This window comes from Apis laboriosa, unplaced genomic scaffold (assembly GCF_014066325.1).
Source record: "Apis laboriosa isolate Shangri-la unplaced genomic scaffold, ASM1406632v1 scaffold149_cov153, whole genome shotgun sequence".
Taxonomy (NCBI): domain Eukaryota; kingdom Metazoa; phylum Arthropoda; class Insecta; order Hymenoptera; family Apidae; genus Apis; species Apis laboriosa.
Window position 1 is genome coordinate 702,992 of NW_025221797.1, and position 18,992 is coordinate 721,983.

The following is an 18,992-nucleotide window of genomic DNA, read 5'->3' on the forward strand; positions in this document are numbered from 1 at the left end:
CCTGGCACCTGTGCCTCTTTTGTGAACGAGACAATCCTGGATCCCTCAAGTGATGTTCATGGGACATCATGATCCGTGGGGTCGGTTTAATGGGTGTCCCTGTGGTGCGGTCACGTGGCCTATATATATACATATATCTCTATACCGTATATAAGTGCGGTTACCTACACCGTATGGGGTGACATACCATTAATAGTATAGTGAATGGTCGTGAATGACGTCATTTTGAATGATTTACAGGCTTTGGAATCGACTTAATTACAAATGGGATCGGAAACTGTATCATCAATATTTTAGATGAATTTTCAGGAACAATATTCCTATTTCTTTCATTTACACGAGATGCACTTTATTGTTCTGCAAAAGAAAAAACAAAGACATAATAAGACAAAATAATACAGAATCAATTATCACTTAAATAATTTCAATAACTTTACAAAAAGAAATTTCCTCATCGATGTACATATGCACACAAATATGTCATCTAAATACTAATTACACGAGTGCAAACACCATCGGATCTGCTACTTCTCATCAAGCAACACTCGCTCATAATTATTTCACGAAACCAAGGAGGGTAACACTGGATAGATGGGGGAGGGAGAACGGGTATAAAACATCCGTGGAAAAAAAGAGGAGACGGAGGGAGGTGGAGCGGAGGAGGAGATGGTGCACAGAGTTGTCCCTATGGGATGGTCACGTGGCCTATATACCATAGGAAGGTAGGGTCTGTATGTACGGCTATGGATAGCACATGACGGTTCCCCATAAATAGTCGGGTGGACGCCGGAATTTCCATTATATCGCGTACGTAGCCCCCATAAACAATATCATCGAAGTCCACGCCGAAATGGCGTTCCCCATTAGGTGGTGTTTGCCTGCAATATTTATTACGGCCACGGTCATTGTGATACGCGGGATTTATGGCCGGGTTTTGTGTTGAAAATCTGCGGCTCGCTTTTGAAACACCGTTTCGAGATGGTTGGAGGAGGGGGAGAAGTTGGAAAATAGTCGAACGATTTCGAGGTTGTGGACGGGTTTTGGAACGTTAACATCGCGAAGCACTCGATCTTCGAGTTTGCGAGCACGCATTCCAATGAACGTGCGCTCGATATTTTATCGTCGTGTTGGGGGCGTCGATGCTCGTCGACTATGCGAGAAGGGTAGTTTCAGCGATAGTTGTAATCACGTTCAATTAACGGCATGGGAGTGCATGTAACTGGGAGGTGATATATTTCGAAGTTGTCGTGGACAGTCGTAAACCCGCCCGTTCCTGCAAATTTAACGATGTTATTTGCGTTTTTTTTTCTTCTCGAATCGGAATTTTTGTCAAATAAATTAACCGGGTTCTTTTTGTTTTTTTTTTCATCATTTTCTTTATTCTACGTAATTCCAAATCTTTTTGTTTCATAATAATATTTTTTATTCGTTTGATTTTAAGATTTATCCGTATATATTTTTTTTTTCTTGGTCAAAGAGATATTCCCCGATATATTATTATTTCCATTTGAATAAATCGTTTATGACAGTTTTATTGGTGATCCGTGGCAGAGGCTCAAGCCACAATGATATGGCCGATTGTTTCAAGATATCATTTCGACCGCAGGTGTTGATGCTTTTGGCTCGGTTGCTTGTTACACGAATATTTCATGAGCTCAACGAGTAAGTTCTGCGTCACCCTTCGTAAATGATTCACTCTATAGGAGTGGCGTCTATAAATATATCTCGGAATTACGGTTTCAGAAATTTTATTATTCTTTTTATTCATATCTTTGTTATATTTTATATTAGTTACTCTATGCTATTTGATGATCTTTGTGGACAATTCGTATTGTCCGAATGAATTTCAATATTTATAGTTGCACAATTTAAAAATTTGTTGATCAACGATCGAAAGAAATATAGGGAAACGATTAAACAATTTCATTCATAACGTGTATCTACAATTTCAATAAAAAAATTCGATTGAATTAAATAAATTTATAAAACTAACTTATTAAAAAGTTTATACTTGAATTGAAATTTATTATTTCGAATATAATTACTAATTCATTATTTTTATTTGAAATTTCAAAGAGAATAGAGAAGCTCGATGAAATTGTTTGATTGAACAAGTTAAAAAAACTTCATATTCGATATTTGCACTTCATAAAAATTACCTCAATTAATCTATAACTCATTCAAAATTCTAATCTATTTTTCACTTGCTTCGTCTACTTCGAATTAACCGTTTCTTTGCATCCACGTTGGATCCATGGCTTCTTAATGCCAATCAACTCAAAGAAAATTCAATCCTCAACAACGTTTATTAATTAAACACGAAAACGAAATTATCAGCGGGCCAAGTGTGTCGAGGCTCGGTGTTGCATAGAAGTTCACGGTTTGTTTAACAATTCCCGTGATCCACCATCCGAATTCTCCCTTGATTAATGTATGCTCCTAGTTTCGTCTTGAGCTCCTTGAAGATCGGCAAAGGCAGGCTCCTCTCTCGGGACCAAATCATGACGAACTTGTATCCCTGGTGGTGTGCCGTACCCTTGGAGCAGACCAACATCCCGAGAACCGTGTCGTACTTGACAGAGATTATAACGTGACGAAAAGGCCCTGGGAATAAAATAAAATTGATAAACTTGTTCGCTTGTCGAACCGTTTCGACGGGATAAAATTTTCTGTGAAGATCGATCCAACATCTTTCATTTTGTACAGAATCGATAATATGTGATTGAAAATATTAGTTTTATTGTCTACAGTTAAGGTCTCTACTCTAGTTTATTTATTTCTATCGAGCAAAAAGAAAAATTTACCTAATTTTCTCTTTGATCCTTGAAATTGCCAAGTTGCGGCAATATCTTTCCCATTTACGCTTCCATCGATGTTGACGGCAATTGGAATGTTGTTCTTATAACTGATTGCCGTGAATTTCGCCGTGAACGTGTTCGAAGATGTTTGGCTGACCAGAAACTGTCCACATCTACTCAGGCTTGCGTTTATCGGTATTCCAGCAGAGAAATACCATTTTCCTGAAAACTGATATTGGAATAGAGATTCGATATTCGTTTTATTCGTCGCTCGTTATTTTTTATTTCTTCTCTTTTGTTCAATGAGAAATTTCCACTAGAAAAATTTTAATCGTTCTTTCGTTGTTCCCTTTTTCAAAAATATTTCGAGAACTCATTGCAATTGAACGCAGGTACACATAAAAAATGATTCAATCAAATTTGTTTCGTCACATTTTTTTGTAACGTCAGAAATTTCTCTATTATCTAATATACCTCGTCGATTTCCCTTTGTGCGCGTAATAGTGATGGTATATCCGAATTAGAATCGTGCGTACGCATGCGAGTTTGGAAATTAATGCGTACAATTGTGCGTAACGATCCAATATTGACAAGATTCGTGCTCACGTTGAACCGATGATTCCAAATTTATGTGTGTGGATATAGATATGTCATATTCATGGATATCACATGTTCGACGAAACGAACTGGCTTTGAACTGGCCTTATGGATGTGATTATGCGAATGTAATCGTGTTTCTGTTTGTGCACGGTGACAAATATGCTGTTATAGTAATTGAGGGATCAGCTAATCATACAAGATAATCGATATAATATCGTATTCCTCCTATATATATGCTAAACATTTATTAACAAATAATCACATTTAATCACATTTTCTTTGTGCTTTTATAATTTGAGACACGTGTAAATTGCGAGAATACTTACACTTCTGTTTTTCTATTATTATTAGGAAGAATAAAATATTTGTATCAACAAGTTGTGAATATTAGATTAGGAAGGTATGCAATTGATAAAAGTAATCGTATTCTGTCTTCGTTACACCATGGTATCCTCTATCTCCACCTCGTTTCATCTAACACAAATTGCTTACAAATTAATAAATAAGCCTCAACTTTAGTATTTTATGTATCAATTTTGACATTTAGATTCAGAGTTTCTCGCGAATATATTAACACTTTTTTTTTTCTTAATTCATCTTTAAAATATTTGTATTACTATAATTTACTGGACACATTGTATATCACGACTAGACGACTATAACACTCACTATAATATTTCTGACAAATTACGAGAAAATATAAAAAAATTAGTAAAACAAAATTTTTACCCCATTTCTATAACTTGTATAAAAATTTTAATTCGAAATTCTAATCGATTTCGACACGACACGTATCATCTACGTATTATCCTCTGCTTAAATTAACGTGGAACGGAATCGATACAAACATTACCTGACCCAAGTGCAGCGGCTGTCCAATATCAGGGGAGCACGGTGTGCAATGGCATATGAAACACGCGAGCGTGCAAATCACCGCCGGAAGTATATCACAGGCGCGCAACATTTTTCGAGGAATTGTTCGCGCACTTTCCACGCGAGGACTGGCTATGTTGGAGACCGTAAACGGGGATTTCAACTCCGATTTATCTACGAGGCATTGCTCGTACGAGGGTTCGTCGAACGTGAATATATCGCGACACAGGCGGCGGCGAACGCGTGCTCGTGCTTAAATACCCGTGACCGTTCTGTTTATCGACCCTCCTCCTATTTACGTACGCTCGCATGGCGCTCTGTAAACCGGATTTGTCTTCGGCCTCTCTTCGTTTCTTGAGAATTACGAGAGGCGAGATCAATTACGTTCATGGAATTTACGCTTGTTGAAATTGGGGGGCGCGGGAATTGAAATGGCGAGATGGCGATATATATCTGCGATGATGTATCTGCGAAACGCGTGTGGGGGCGTGTGCGTGATTTCGCTGCGTGATTTGGTCGGATTATTTATGGGATTTGGTACACGGTGGAAATATTTGTTTTCTGATAACGTAAAAAGTTTTCTTTATTCTCTTGGAATGTTCGTGGAATAGAGTAGTTTATTTATTTAAAGGGGACAAGGGAAGGGGGGTGACAAAGGTGAATTAGCTTGTTTCGAGAAATTTAGAAACGGTATCGAAGAATTAATGGTATTGCAGAAATTACACGAATTCATTTCTCGAAAGTATATTTCAGATAGAATGCTATTAGTTTATTTTATATTTCTGTCAAACATATATTTAATTATTTTGTTAATTAGATATTTTATTAATTTTAAAACAATTTAAAATTCTTTCTTTATTATTATACACATAATTCATATAATAAAAATTGATCGAAGGATTAATATATATTATGCATAAAATTAGAAAGTCAATAATTAGCAAAATTCTAAATCATAAATTACTTGGCCAAAATCATATTATTATAGAGTGGTAACTTTTCAAACTTACTTGATAGTCAATCTTTTAATCCCTGTTTGTGAAATGATTCTGCAAAATCTTCAACCTCTTTGTAAGAGAAAACTGCGTTTACTGTTTCTACGAAAATCATAATAATCATAATAGTTTACTATCAACGGTAATACGAGGAATATACTCCAACAATCGATTCTATCGCTGGTTTATCATCAATGAGTATTTATCTATCTCGACAACCAGAAGATAGTGAGAGCTAAGAATAACATTTTGTGATATTTCTGCGATAATTGTTAATTCAACTGCATGCTTTTATCTTTTGACTCGCTCAGAGAGATGAAATTTATCTTATTTTTCGTACAGAAAATATTCTCTGTTATTTTGTGTGTATATTAGTACTGTCGAGCAGATAAAAATTAATAAAACATTGGAGAATAAGAATTGTTAAATTAATCTGATCTCTTAAACGTAAAAATCTCGTAAATGACATTTCTAATTTCAGAAACATACGTAATAAAAATCTGTATGCTTTGATGTTCTTAAACAGTTCTTAAACGTTTCCAATATATTTTTATCTGTCTCATCGACGTATAATAAATAATAAAAATGAAATTTTCTACGTATATTTCGACAATATATTATAAAAACCAAAAGAATAATTCCAAAAAAAAAAAAAGAAAAAAAATTAAATATAAATGAAAGATACTCGAGGATCGTAAAATGTGAAATTTTTTTGAAACGAAAAATCCCTAAACATCTCTTAATACCCCCGAGATACCCCCCGTTTAGAATCCCCGTTTCGTCGAACTTTATTGAATCGTTCTGCCTGTCTTTTGTTTCCGGCACGCGATCTTTCTTCGAGGGGCTGTTGGAGCGGACACCGTTACGGTCCAGTTTAATTTATTTGCCGTCATTATTACGTCGTGATTAAACCGACCGTCTCGATTGTCCGGGGGGAGATTCCACTCTGCGGGGGGCGAGCGAGGGGGTCTGACTTTCGGTTTAATTAAAAAAACCAGTGATCACCGGTTTCCAGAAGTCCCTTGGTCATACTCTTTTTACCCGCGCGTGGGAATCCCTTTCGAGGTCTCCCGGATATTTCCACCAATCGAGTGGAAGGAAGCGTTTTCCTATTCTGACCAATTTGTTTTCATCCGTGGAACGATCTTAAATTAAGGGAAGGGTCGACGGGATGTTTGTTGGACGAGCGAACGCGATCGTGGAACGAGAGGTTTATAGATGGATGGTCGAATGGTATAGGTGCTATTGGGAGAATTTAAATCAACATACTTATGAAATATAAAATCGTGTAAAATTGAATTATAAATAAATTTCAAACTTTTCGTTTATTCACAGGTTTTACGTCCTACTTTTAGAAAGTTAAAGTTTTTCAAATTTTTCCAAGCCGACACTTCCGTTCATTCGTGCAGGAAACAGCGAAGCAACGTACATTATTTTGCCAAATAAATCTCTGAAACGGAGATTTAAACGTTTTAGCAACGAAAACAAAAGGGCGTAATTAGAATGAGGTGGGTGGTCACGACAGAACGCGATAATTGGAAAATCGTTGGGATAAAAGGTTGCTCGCTAACGAGTCGTCGTATTTTCCTTTTTTTTTTTTCTCGAGTCCATATCCATGTCAGGATACGAGAAGGATTGGAGAAGGAAGGTTCGTTCTGTAGGAAGATACGTATATTTTCACAGCTACGTCAAGACGTGGAGAGAGAGTTTCTAACAAGGTGACCGCAATCTAGCCAGAACAGCACCCAATTAGCGATGACCCGGCTCAATTTCACTGGTCCTTAAAACTATGAAATTAGTTCTCTCAGTCTTTCCCTTGGAATCACCCTTTTCCATCTCTCCGTTCCTTTCTCTGTTTATCTCAACTCTCTCTCTCTTTCTCTTTCTCTTTCTTTTTACGCTTTCGCGGAAGTTGGAACAATGATGTTGATGATGCTTAGTGAAATGACTTGCTTATTCGGGAAGAAAGAAATTTTTGCAGCTGTAAAAACGGTGCGAATTTATAATAGTATATAATCGGTGATATTTGCTATTGGAAAAGGATCACAAAAAGTTGAAAATTTTGAAATTGTTTAACAGAGGATTTATGATTAAACGATTAAATGAATAACAAAATTCATTATTCATCGATTATTAACGATAAAAATATGTTTTTTTGAGAAAAGAAAAGTGTATAGTATATTTTATAATATTTTGTAATTAATATTACATATATACAACAGGAATTAAAGATTTTCCAATCAGTTAATAAAAGAAAAATAATAATAAAGTAATACAAAAATGAATAAAGTAAATACACTAATTCTTTCCATTTCTTTTATCACTTCTCGACGCGACAAGATAAATAAAATAGCGGCATTAAAGCCACTATCCGTGCAAAAATCACTTCCACCCTTTTGCCCACTGTGTAAAGAGATCCCAAGATGAAAAGAATCGTTGTTGAAACGATGGTCTCTGCGATTCGTTTTGGAGAACTTTTGCAAATGTTTCGTGGCTATGAAAATTTTCCGGTATAATGGAAAGACGAAGGAGAGAGTAGGTCGTGGATGAAAATAGAAGAAGAAGAAAAAGAAGATTAATGTAGAGGAGAGACTGTTCTGTATAATTACTTAATTAAATTCATGCATCACGCGGTATTACGGGAGGCACGTTGCGATTTCGCCCTTTGTAACGACCCTTTTGATGCGAAACTCCTATCCTGATGGTATCTCTAGCCTCCCTTCGAAACGGTTACTACGATCCAATTTCTGACTCATTGATATTGGCCAGGAGATCCTGATAGAGGGTACGCATCGATGACTGATATCGTGATTCTTCTTTGGGTAAACGGAATCGTTTAATTATGTGAATTATTTGGAGAAGATAAGAATTTTTCTAGGTGGAAGAAATTAGGTAAAACGTTTGATTCTCTTTGATATTTGTATTATTTGTTAGGATTGGTGATTTTTATTCTTCGTTTATTTTTGGAAAAGGAAATTGTGGAATAGTCGATGTTAAAATATTGAAATAATGTAATTTAATTTAGAAATATTGTTCATTAATATTTCTTTCTTCTTTTGCTTTTGAATATCTGAAAATATTCGAAGATTTAAATTTCTAATAGATTCCTTCAGAATAGATAGAAAGCTATCTTTCAAGTAGTTATTCAATTTACATAGTTTCTTAAAAGATTTCGAGATTCAAATTCCTCTCCATCCCCTTCTATCGATCTAAATTCCTTCCATCACATATTCTTCCTGAGCTGGGGAAAATTTAACACGAATTAAAACAATCAAAAGAATTAAAATATCACAATCGAATAATTATTATAATTCGCTTAACAAATAAAACTTCAAATATATTCATAATCATTTCAAGATAGTATTGTAAGAATAGATATTTTCCTCACCCATGTCGAATTCCTCGTACAAGAATTCCAAGAACAACTTTTCCAAGAACGAGATAAAAAGCACCCCCATATCGATGCGCGACGCGATTCATATCTCAATCTGAGAGACACGCAAATGCGCAAACAAGTCGCATACGTCACACTTAACACCCGGGGGTGGTTTGGATGGGCTGATATTGGGATCCACGCACACCGTCTTCCGCGACCGTAATACCCTCGAAGCATTTGAATCAATTACTGCCTCGGGGTTCTTAGGCTGCCCCTATCCCACATTACAAACGGGTAGTCCGGCGCAAAGTGAATTAATTAAGTGTCCGTAGGTACGAACGAACCGACATTGCCCTCGTTCAACGTCTACGGGATACTCGCGGATCCGTTACGACCCGTTTCGCGATAGGTCTCTGCGCTTATGAACCCCGAAGCATCGTATCCTAACCGCTAGTGATGGGATTAAGTACGTCGTAAACAAGGTTTGAACGGATATCAAATTAATATCCTTTATAAATATTAGATCAGCCTGTATAAATGTCGATTAATAAATATAGAAACTTAATTCTCGGTTGCAAAGAATTCTTGACCGCTAGTGATGGGATTAAGTACATCGTAAACAAGGTTTGAATGGATATCAAATTAATATCCTTTATAAATATTAGATCAGCCTGTATAAATGTCGATTAATAAATATAGGAACTTCTCGGTTGCAAAGAATATTTTCTTATTCGATATAGAATTGAAATTAAATTAAACCGATGAATTTTGATTGAACGATGATTGGTGAACAGTAGAGAGAGTCAATGATAAGGAAAGAGTTAGGATGTAATGTTTAATTGTTTATATCGCTCAATGCAAAATTTGTATTCGACTCGAATACTAATTAAAGTTATATATATATAAGGATCGAATTGTCTTGATCTATGCGTACTCGAGCCCATCACTGTTAACCATCAGCCACGACAATCGGTTGATCATACCCGCTTAATTGTTACCGTCGACCCTGTATCACATCGCGAGCCTCGAATCGTCTGGTCGATAACGTTGTTATCGTGGAGCACGCGATTATCCTTGTGCCACGATCCCGCAGGACATCCCCGCAGGGATGCGAATATGGGGGTGAAGTTTGCGATCAGTCGAGGTATACTGGATTCTGATCTATACCGTCTCCACGATACGAATTCGGGAACGAGTTACGACGAAATTGGTGGAAAGAGAGGAAAGGTGGCGAGAGTTGAATTGGTGAGGGGCGAGTTTTGATCGTTTTCGTTCATTGAAGAATTTGGAATTTCGAAGGGAGGTTATTGGGAACGAACGAGGAGTTTAAGGGAAAGTTAAGCAAACGAGTTTTGTTTTGAAAATTTTTTAAAACTTTTGGAAAAGTTTGGAGAGATTTAAAGAAGTATTGGTATAAATGGATGGACAAGTTTTTAATTTCAAAATATTAAATGGGTAAAATTAAAGATAGAGGGGAAAAATATAAATATTTTCAAACATTTATGTTCACATATTCGTTTAAATAATTATTTTCTAAGAGTGATAAGCTAGATATATTTGAAAAATATATATGTCTCGTGTTCTTCTATTCTTTTAGAATCAATTTTTATTGATATTATAACAGAAATTCACTTAGTTCAGATTTTTAATCAATTTCCTTTAAAATTAATAGAGAACAAAATTTCTATCGTATAAAAGAATTTTCATTCTCAATCTTACAACCTATAACCCGACTTTTCAATAAGCAAGCGAGATAACAGAACGAAAAATAAAATCTTCTCAAACAGACAGGTCAAATGCGAAAGTAATATCGCTAGAGTTGTATATTCTGTACGAGAGGCGAATATACTCATATAAGCATATCTTTGGCTCCGTGTACAAGAGAGACAAACACGTTTACGCGTCCCACCATTTTCAGTTCTATTATATACCTTATCTCTGACGATTAAACTTTTCTCCTCGTCTTCCTTTGGGTTGGATAATAGCCTTGACTCGAGGGAGGGAGAACGACAACGCGCTATTTACATTTTACAAAGAGAAAGTTTATGGTCGATCAGACTGGTCTGCTCTCGTTCTCGAAGCCAAATCGAATTCGTCGAAGATCTTCTCGACTAATGAACCCGATATTGGCACGCGACAAGTAACAAATAGCCTTGCCGGATAAATAAATTTAGCTGGATGAAGGTTGGATCGTGGCCAGGCTGGTTTGTACACTTCGAAGTCATCGTGCTTCGAACTTCCCTCGTAATGATTTATTTTAGAGGGAATGTTCCGTATTTTATCTTCCCCGACAGTGGTTGCAGAAGGGTAATATTATGTAGACACTTCTATACTCTCTGAGGGAATGGAGATAATCTATTTCTCATCGTTTGATTTTGATATCTTCGTTTGAATATATATACATATTCGTTATGGATTTAGTTTCAAGAATCCAAGTGTGAAATTTTCTATTGTTAGTAAATTTTTTATGGAAACGAGAGAGACGCATAATTTTCTGTCTAAATATTTTTAACAAAGGGGAAAAATTAATAAACAAGATTTGTATTATTGTTTAATCTTGGTTCTGATATGTTCTTTTAAAATATGCGCTCTTTAGTTTTGATAGATGTAAATTTCATACCTCTTCACGAAAGTATATACATTTATATAAACTGTCTTTTTCTACATCTCATATTGTATATTTTCTCGAACGAGAATAATATTAGTACATTTGTATGTAGTTCTTCCTTCCATTTCTTGCATTATCGCATTATCATTTTTATCTCATAAATCATAACTACAAAAGTAAGTGCATTAAAGCGTATTTCTTTTGGAATCGTATCTCATTTCTTTTGGGATCTCCTTTAATACCAAGCTTTTCTGTCTTTTTATAGAATTATATTCGCATTCTTTTATACATTACATATGCACATGTAATGCGTGTATTTTTAATCCTATAAGCTTAACAAGTATAATCCTTCAAGATTATAGAAGAACGTTTAATAATTGTAAATTTTTTTTCCATCTTATATCATTTCTATTCTTAATTTTTCATTGTAGAAAAAATTTACTACTTTCATCATTTATAATCCAATGAAATCTTTATCTATCAGCCTTCTTCGCGATTTTTTATTTTTCGCGAAATAATATTTTCCATATTTTAAAGAAAAACTATTATTTATTTACAGATATAACATTTCACAAAATTTCACTCGTTACCTTAAGAAGTATAATAATTTAATTGCACATAATGTTATAATAAATTAAAACACATAAAAATATATCCACCATTATATATCTTGATAAAATAAAATCCCCCTTTGGGGGACATCCCAGCCATCGTCCCAGCAGTTAACCTGTCCTGTGCAAACAGTTCCCTTTCACTCGCCAAACTCATTAGATCATCGTTACGATCTCCACGAATCCGACGACATTCGCGTAATTTACGCACTCCAATTATTATCCAGCGAAGTACCCTCCCCTTGTTCCCACGGCCGTGTAACTCGTGGCATCGTCACGGATGATGCATCCCTTGCGAAAACGGGAGGAGGAAGTTGCCTTTCATCGAAATCGGCTTTGCACGGTTTAATCTGCGCTCGGCCGCCTTTGCAGGCTTGCGCAATAATTTAGTCGGTGGGAACGACTCTCGCGTTAAAGGATAATGCGCCATATGGCCAGGTTTCTGCGATCCGTGGTCACTGTCAAGGTTCGTAAGGCTGGACCATTGTCGTGGTTGGATGGGAGGAGAATGGAGCTTTTAGCGAAAAAGTGATCGATTAAGATCCCTGTGGGATCTTCAAATTCGCTCAAACTAGTTTTCTCTTGTAGATGTTACATTATATTATTCTGTAAGCTTAAAATTTTGTTCTTAAGTAAAAGATATAAATAACTTAATAATGAAAAAGTAGTGTTCATTATTATTCGATCAATTGTCAAATTCTTTTCTCTAATAAGAAACTTTATATTCTTATTTTAAACTGTTTATAATAATTTCTTTCTTTAAGAAAATTATTTTCTCAAAATTATTCTAAAGAAATATTAAATTTATCAATAATTTACACGTTAGGCAATGTATTTAAGAATCTTAAGAATTACTGTCGTATACTCATCATTTTATAATTCGCTGCCAAGCACAAATTCGTATTGCCATTTTTCTTATCATAGATAATTGCACACGCAATATTAAACACGAATATACAGGAATGCCACAGAATTCAAAAAAATCCTTTTGCACTCGCGCCCATTTAAATGCAACAATCCTTCGATATATGAATTCGAATATTCCATCCAAGCTCGTCCAGATGCTCGTACGTATCCATGTGTAAGCACGTATCCGTCCAACAATCCTCAATTGAATTATCACGAGGAGCCGGTCTCGCGCGGCAGATTAAATCGAGCGCGAGTAGGTGCATTCTGCGGGCCGATAAGCGTTAGAAAGGGGGAGGGCCCGTGATCGGATGGAAGGAATCGGTCCGGTTGAAGAGAGGGGACCGTCGAGAGGGAACCGGCGCCATTGCGGCGAACCGCAGTCCCGGTGTTAGGCAGCTCGTGTTGCGGCCGCGTTTCGAAAAGTTTGAGCGTGGAGGGTGTGGCGTTTCGTCGTTAGGGTGGCATCCGTGTCGCTGCGGATTTGTACGTCAAAATTTATCGCTCGTGCCGCGTGGCACGTCTCGTTAATTATGCACGTATGCGAGCGTGATACGCGGCGATCCTGGAAAAGCCCCGGTAACAAGCTTGACGCTTGCCAACCTGGCTCGAGCAAGTCTGGGAATCAATGCCCGCCGCACGGATTCACGTCCATTTTGATGAGATTCCGTTTCATCAGGGAGTCTCGACCTCTCTCTCTCTCTCTCTGCTCTTCGTGATCATCGTAACGCGATCCACGTAACGATATGCGTGCGCGTATGAAAGTTAATGAGTCGAACGGGGAAGAGTTTCGTAGGTCCATTAACATCGACATCGTGGTTGGTGATTAATTTTTTTTTGATTGTGAAAGGGTTGGAAGAGGGTAGGGTCCAAGTTTAGAGATTGTGGGATGGGGGTAGGTTTGTGAACGAAGAAATTTTGGTTTATAGTGATAGAGCTGATTTTTAGTGAGTTAGTGATGATGATTTTGGTAGAATCTTGGTGATACGATTATGATTATGATTTTTTCTCATAAGGAATGTAGCATGTTAAATATTTTTCATTGGCTGCTTTGTCTACGTGATTTTTATTGCTTGGTAATTATTGATTTTATTGATTATAGTTATTTTGGAAAACCATTGGTATCAATGAATTATTTATAGAATAAGGAAGATGGTGATTGAAAGCAAAGTAATCGATTAAAAGTTTGAAAAATGTATTTAAATTTTAAGAAATGTAAAACGATTGTTAAGATTAGGTAAATTTTTGAACGATAATATTTATGATTTTAAAAAAGAAATGGAATGCTACGGGAGTAAGAAACACGTTTTCATGGGGGAGATGCGTCATCTGCAGCTGCTTCGAGCATTTCCTCCATCCGGAGCTTTAAAAATACCACTCGTTTGCGCGTAATCCTTATGAAAGCCCCGTAATTTCGTAGCCTCGAATTTCACGTTTGGCCACGACCATTCGTCATACTTATCGATCCCAAATTGGTCTTGTACAACAGGGATAGAAAATATCATCGTAATCCCCACGGATTCGTGAACATTTTTTCGTAAATGCATCCGAGCTTTACAAATAATATCTCCATCTATTTCTGATACTCGAGCCGTTTATTTATTTATCAATACATACGGCCTGTCACACATTTATAGAAATAGAATTTGTATCGCTTATCATTTATTATCATTCTTATACGTATATTTTTAAAATTTCTTTTCTATTTAGATATATATATATTTTAAAGATATTACAAGTATTATAAAAATTCTTATAAAGTTATTTTGTTTGATATATATATTCATATAATATAATGTTTGAATTTAATAAATAAAATACATCATTCCCCAAAATTTTCAAAAATTCTCAAATCTTAATTCTTATCTTAACTCGCATTCTTCTCCCCCCAAAAAATCTTGATTGATCCTTGGCAAAAATCAGGAAATCGATCATAAACTCAAAATTCAACGAACTGACTACATTCTTCATCTTTCCAATCGGATGTCTCGACGTCAACTCTCGAATCGACGCGGGCAGGAAGGTATCGGTGAGGCTAGACGTATCGAAAATTCAATCGAGCTCCCCTCGATGCGCGTATTGCTAGTGGCAGAGCGTGTCGAATGATTTTTCGGTAAACCCAGCTCTGGACGTGTCATTCTGGTAATTAGAATCGTATGGGCGCAAATGTACGCGTGTTTCTACGGGAAGCAAATCGTCCAGGGTCTTTAACCCACCCCCTTCACGTAGAGCGGAGAGAGGCACGCCACAACATTGGCGAATTAATTAACGAGTCCGCCGCATTAATGATGTAACGTCAGGATTTACAGCGCATCGAGGGGGTCGATTTCCCTCTTTCTCTTTCTATTTCCCTCCCTCTCTGTATCTCTCTTCGTTCTCGTTCCATCCAGGGACCAGAGGATCGTGGAAGAATCGGGATTCGAAATTGCGATGCATTGTCCGTGTCAAGATTTCGTGTTAGCGCGCGGTGAACGGATACAATGGCGAGGTGTAATGGCGTCGAATAAGTCGACGGTGACTGGTGACTAATGCCGGTTGATGCATGGCACCGTTTCTCCTTGGTAATAATCTCGCGGATGAAATGTATAATTACTTTGGAAAAATGGACCCTCCTCCTTCCCCCTCCTTGGCCGAGGAAAAAGATCTCGTTTGTTTCGGAATAACGAGATTAATTTCGCCCTCTTGAATGCTTCCATCAGCGAGAAAGGGAGGATGAATTCTCGGTTATTTATAAATGTTTTAATTCGTGGAACGGGGGTGTATTCTTTTTTTGTTTAATTATTTCATTGGAACTTTTCTTTTTTGTTTTATGGAAATATCTCGATCGCCTTGAAATTTTATATTTATTCATCCCTAATTTACGTATTACTTTATTTTATTTTTCAAACAATTAAGATTACAGAATAAAACGATAAACGAGATAAAAGAAAAGTTTTATAAAGTGATGAAATCATCATTTGATGCGAATAATCAAAAAAAAAAAAAATTAAATCGCTACAAATCACTAATCAATTTGCAAAATTAATATAATTTTTAAATACTTCGCCGTATGGAATACTAGAAAAACATCATTTTCATAAATTACTCTCTCACATCCGTAAATCTAACCCATCGATCTAATCTCGTTACTCATCCATTTCCTCATAGCCCCAAACCCTCTATTAAACACCGTGCCGATTCAAATTCCAGCCACATTTCACCCCCTCCCCCCATTCATCCATCCATCCATCCATCCATCCATTCACAATCGTCCCAAGATCAACGGGCAAGCATTCGTCCGACCGTTTCTTCAATCCGCTTTCCATCCAGTCCGTAAGCACAATTTTAAAAGGGGTTGGCGAGCGATAATTAGCAATCTCTCCCCTCCCTTCTCCATCATCCCCGTGCGCGACGTCACTGCATATCGCTGCATTAAACGTACCGCGAGTTATTAACGACGTTTGGCTTCCTCGGGATCCAAACGATCCCGCCCGGAGCGGATTCCTCCCCGGAGGAAGCGAAGGGGTTGGCGTTCGTGTTCGACGAACTGCGAAGCAACGATAACGCGAGCGGGCCACCTGCGTCTCGCACGACTTCGCAGAAGTCGGCGACGACGTTTGGGTTTGAGGAAGAGGAGGGGACGACCCTTTTAAGTGGCGACAAAGGTACCGGGCGTTCCGCCACCCTTACGTAATATCTTGCCGCTAGTCGGATCACCCACTGCCTTTTTTCCCCCCTCCTTGCCAATCCCTCCTCTCTCTCTGTCGCTCGTCTCTGTTCCACGTCTCTCTTCTTCTTTCTCTCTTTCTCTCTCTCTCTTTTGTTCCTTTCTCGCGCTCTGTCTCTTTGGCCCCCGTAGGCTTTTTGTTTCTTCGCCGAAGGATATTTTCAAGGGTTCAGTGCGCGTTAATGGACGATTTAGCGAGCCTGACCGAGGAGGGAGGTGAGAGAGAGAGGGGTAAGGAGGAGGTAGGGGATACTTGTCCTTTTTCGCGGATTTTTGCTGTATTCGTTCGTGCGAGAGAGAGAGAGAGAGAGAATAGGGTTATCGTTAATACCTTGGAAGGTTAGGGGATGGGTGATGGCCGAGGTGAACGAGTTTGCGTGAAAGGTGTATGAAAGGGTGTGTGAGGAGGGAGGGGAGGGGGAGATTGTTGGATAAAAAGGGAAACGAGTGGGGTGATTACGCTTAGACCCTTTAATGGATTCATTAGGCGAATTACTCGAAAATGTAGGTGTATTTGAAATAAGGGTATAAATAAGGGTATTCTGTGCGAATAAATTAAATGTGAATATGTATATAGAATTTTCTATCTATTCTTTGTATGTTAGCATGAAAATCAAAAATTGTTAGATGTAATTGAATTTGAAAATCAGTAATAATTATTCTCCTCCCTATTACAATAATTTCCTTCAAAATTGGTTTTACCATTTCCTTTCATTCTTCTTCAATCCAATTTTCATCGAGTTTACTGAAAATTTCATCATCACAAACGCTTCAAAGCAATTGTACCATTTATAGAAACAAACAACGGCATTGAATCATTGAATACACAAAAGAATCGTCAAAAAAAAAAAAGAAAAATACATTTAATTCTCTATCTCTTTCATTTAGAAAAGAAACCTGTCCAAACTTTCCCCACGATTTCACGCTTGGTCCCGTGTGTTGTGTCGGTCCATTGATCTCCTGCTTTCGTTCGATCACGCGGATATACCCAAACGGTTCACAGCTGATCGTGACGAGCAAATATCTGGAGGGGGATGGATTTTAATAAACCGGAAGCTTATTGTGTCCAAGGTTCGGCTGTCTCTATCTACAGAGAGGCTTCCATCAGCGAGAGGAAGGGGGATGAGTGCTGCTGGTCCTCTCTGCTCGACCGCGACACCGAAGAGGACAGCGAAGCGACAGCAGCCATGTCGAGTTAGGGTGGTGGGTGGATGGATGGAGAACATGGGCGGAAAGAGCTCAAACCCTGGGGGTTGCATTGTTGCAGTGGCGGTGATTACGACTGGCAAGCGAACTCCTTCCACTCTTTTTCTTTCTTTTCTTCCCCCCTCCTTTTTTTTTTGTACCAAGTTCACCGAGTGGTTCCGCCCTGGTCGAGATGCCCTCAAGGTCCCGCGTCTTGTTATCACTCTGGCCTCGCGTCTCCTCTTTAAGTATCGTGCCTTTTCCTACGATCTAGTTGATTGCGTCGTTAAAGCCGAGGTCGTAGTGGCCATTGCTCGCCACTTCCTCTCTCTCCTTTTTTTTAGGGGGGATGTTTTGCCCCCCTTGACGCGCGATTTCTCGCTGTCTCAAAAGCTCCACGTCCAAACGAGAGATATTTGATGCTTTCGCGGAGGAGCTTCTTAGGAGATTGCTCGAGGTCGTTTCGTATCTTTTTTAAGATTTGTTGGCAGATTGGTGGTATTCTTTTTTTTGGATTTTTCGAAAGAGTGAGGATTCATTTGGATTTTTGTTCGAAGATTTATTTATTTCTTCCTTTTTTTAGATTGGTGTTTATGTTTTCGAGTTACGTGCCTCTATTTCGATAATAATTCACGTGATCATATTAAAAATTCAATCTTACAAAATTCATATTCATATAAATCGAAAATTTTTATCATTCCTATTTACAATTAATTGTGGTTTAATATGGAACGCAAACATCAAACAGAAACAAAATTGATTTCTCTTAGATCTACGTCTCGTTATTATCACGATCTTCGATTTTCGTGGATGAAGGGAAAGCTCCCATCGAGCTCCGTTTAACGAGAAACAAGGGTGAACGTTGTACGGCCAGAGATCTTTAAGACAGTGTCTCCCAATATTTTTTGAAATAATCCTCTCACAATTATACATAAAAAAGTATATAATTTCAATAATTTTTGTGCATTCTTTATTCCCATATAAGTATATCGAAAGCATTTCCATTCTCCATCTTACAAAAATTCTCAATGCATCGATACATCCCACGAAATCACAAAAATTGGTATACAATATAAATATTACAGTTTAAAAAACTTTCCTATTCACTTCATCCTTCCTCCAACGTTTTCAATACAAACGTTCAACGCTTATTGCGCAAATAATCAAACAAATTGTTAAAAAGTGTGATGACTCACGAGTTGAGAAATACTGCCGCTCTAAGACGACTTAGGAGGCAAGACTCTTAGACGGTGGCCACGATAGGAAGCGTGGATGTCTTCCTTCGAAAATTCAGCCTTCGGTATACAAGAGGGAAGCGGAGGGAGGGTAGGGCG

At 37.6% G+C, this 18,992-nt stretch overlaps 1 protein-coding gene across 1 annotated transcript; it reads right to left on the reverse strand.

Moving 5' to 3' along the window:
* Positions 1–2,071: 2,071 nt before the first annotated feature.
* LOC122710535 lies at positions 2,072–4,468 on the reverse strand. The gene is made up of 3 exons (XM_043928443.1): positions 4,252–4,468; positions 2,805–3,027; positions 2,072–2,604 (listed from the first exon to the last, which is right to left on the reverse strand). Exons 1-3 carry the CDS (start codon positions 4,360–4,362, stop codon positions 2,387–2,389), a joined length of 552 nt encoding a protein of 183 aa, XP_043784378.1. The 5' UTR covers positions 4,363–4,468; the 3' UTR covers positions 2,072–2,386.
* Positions 4,469–18,992: the final 14,524 nt, after the last annotated feature.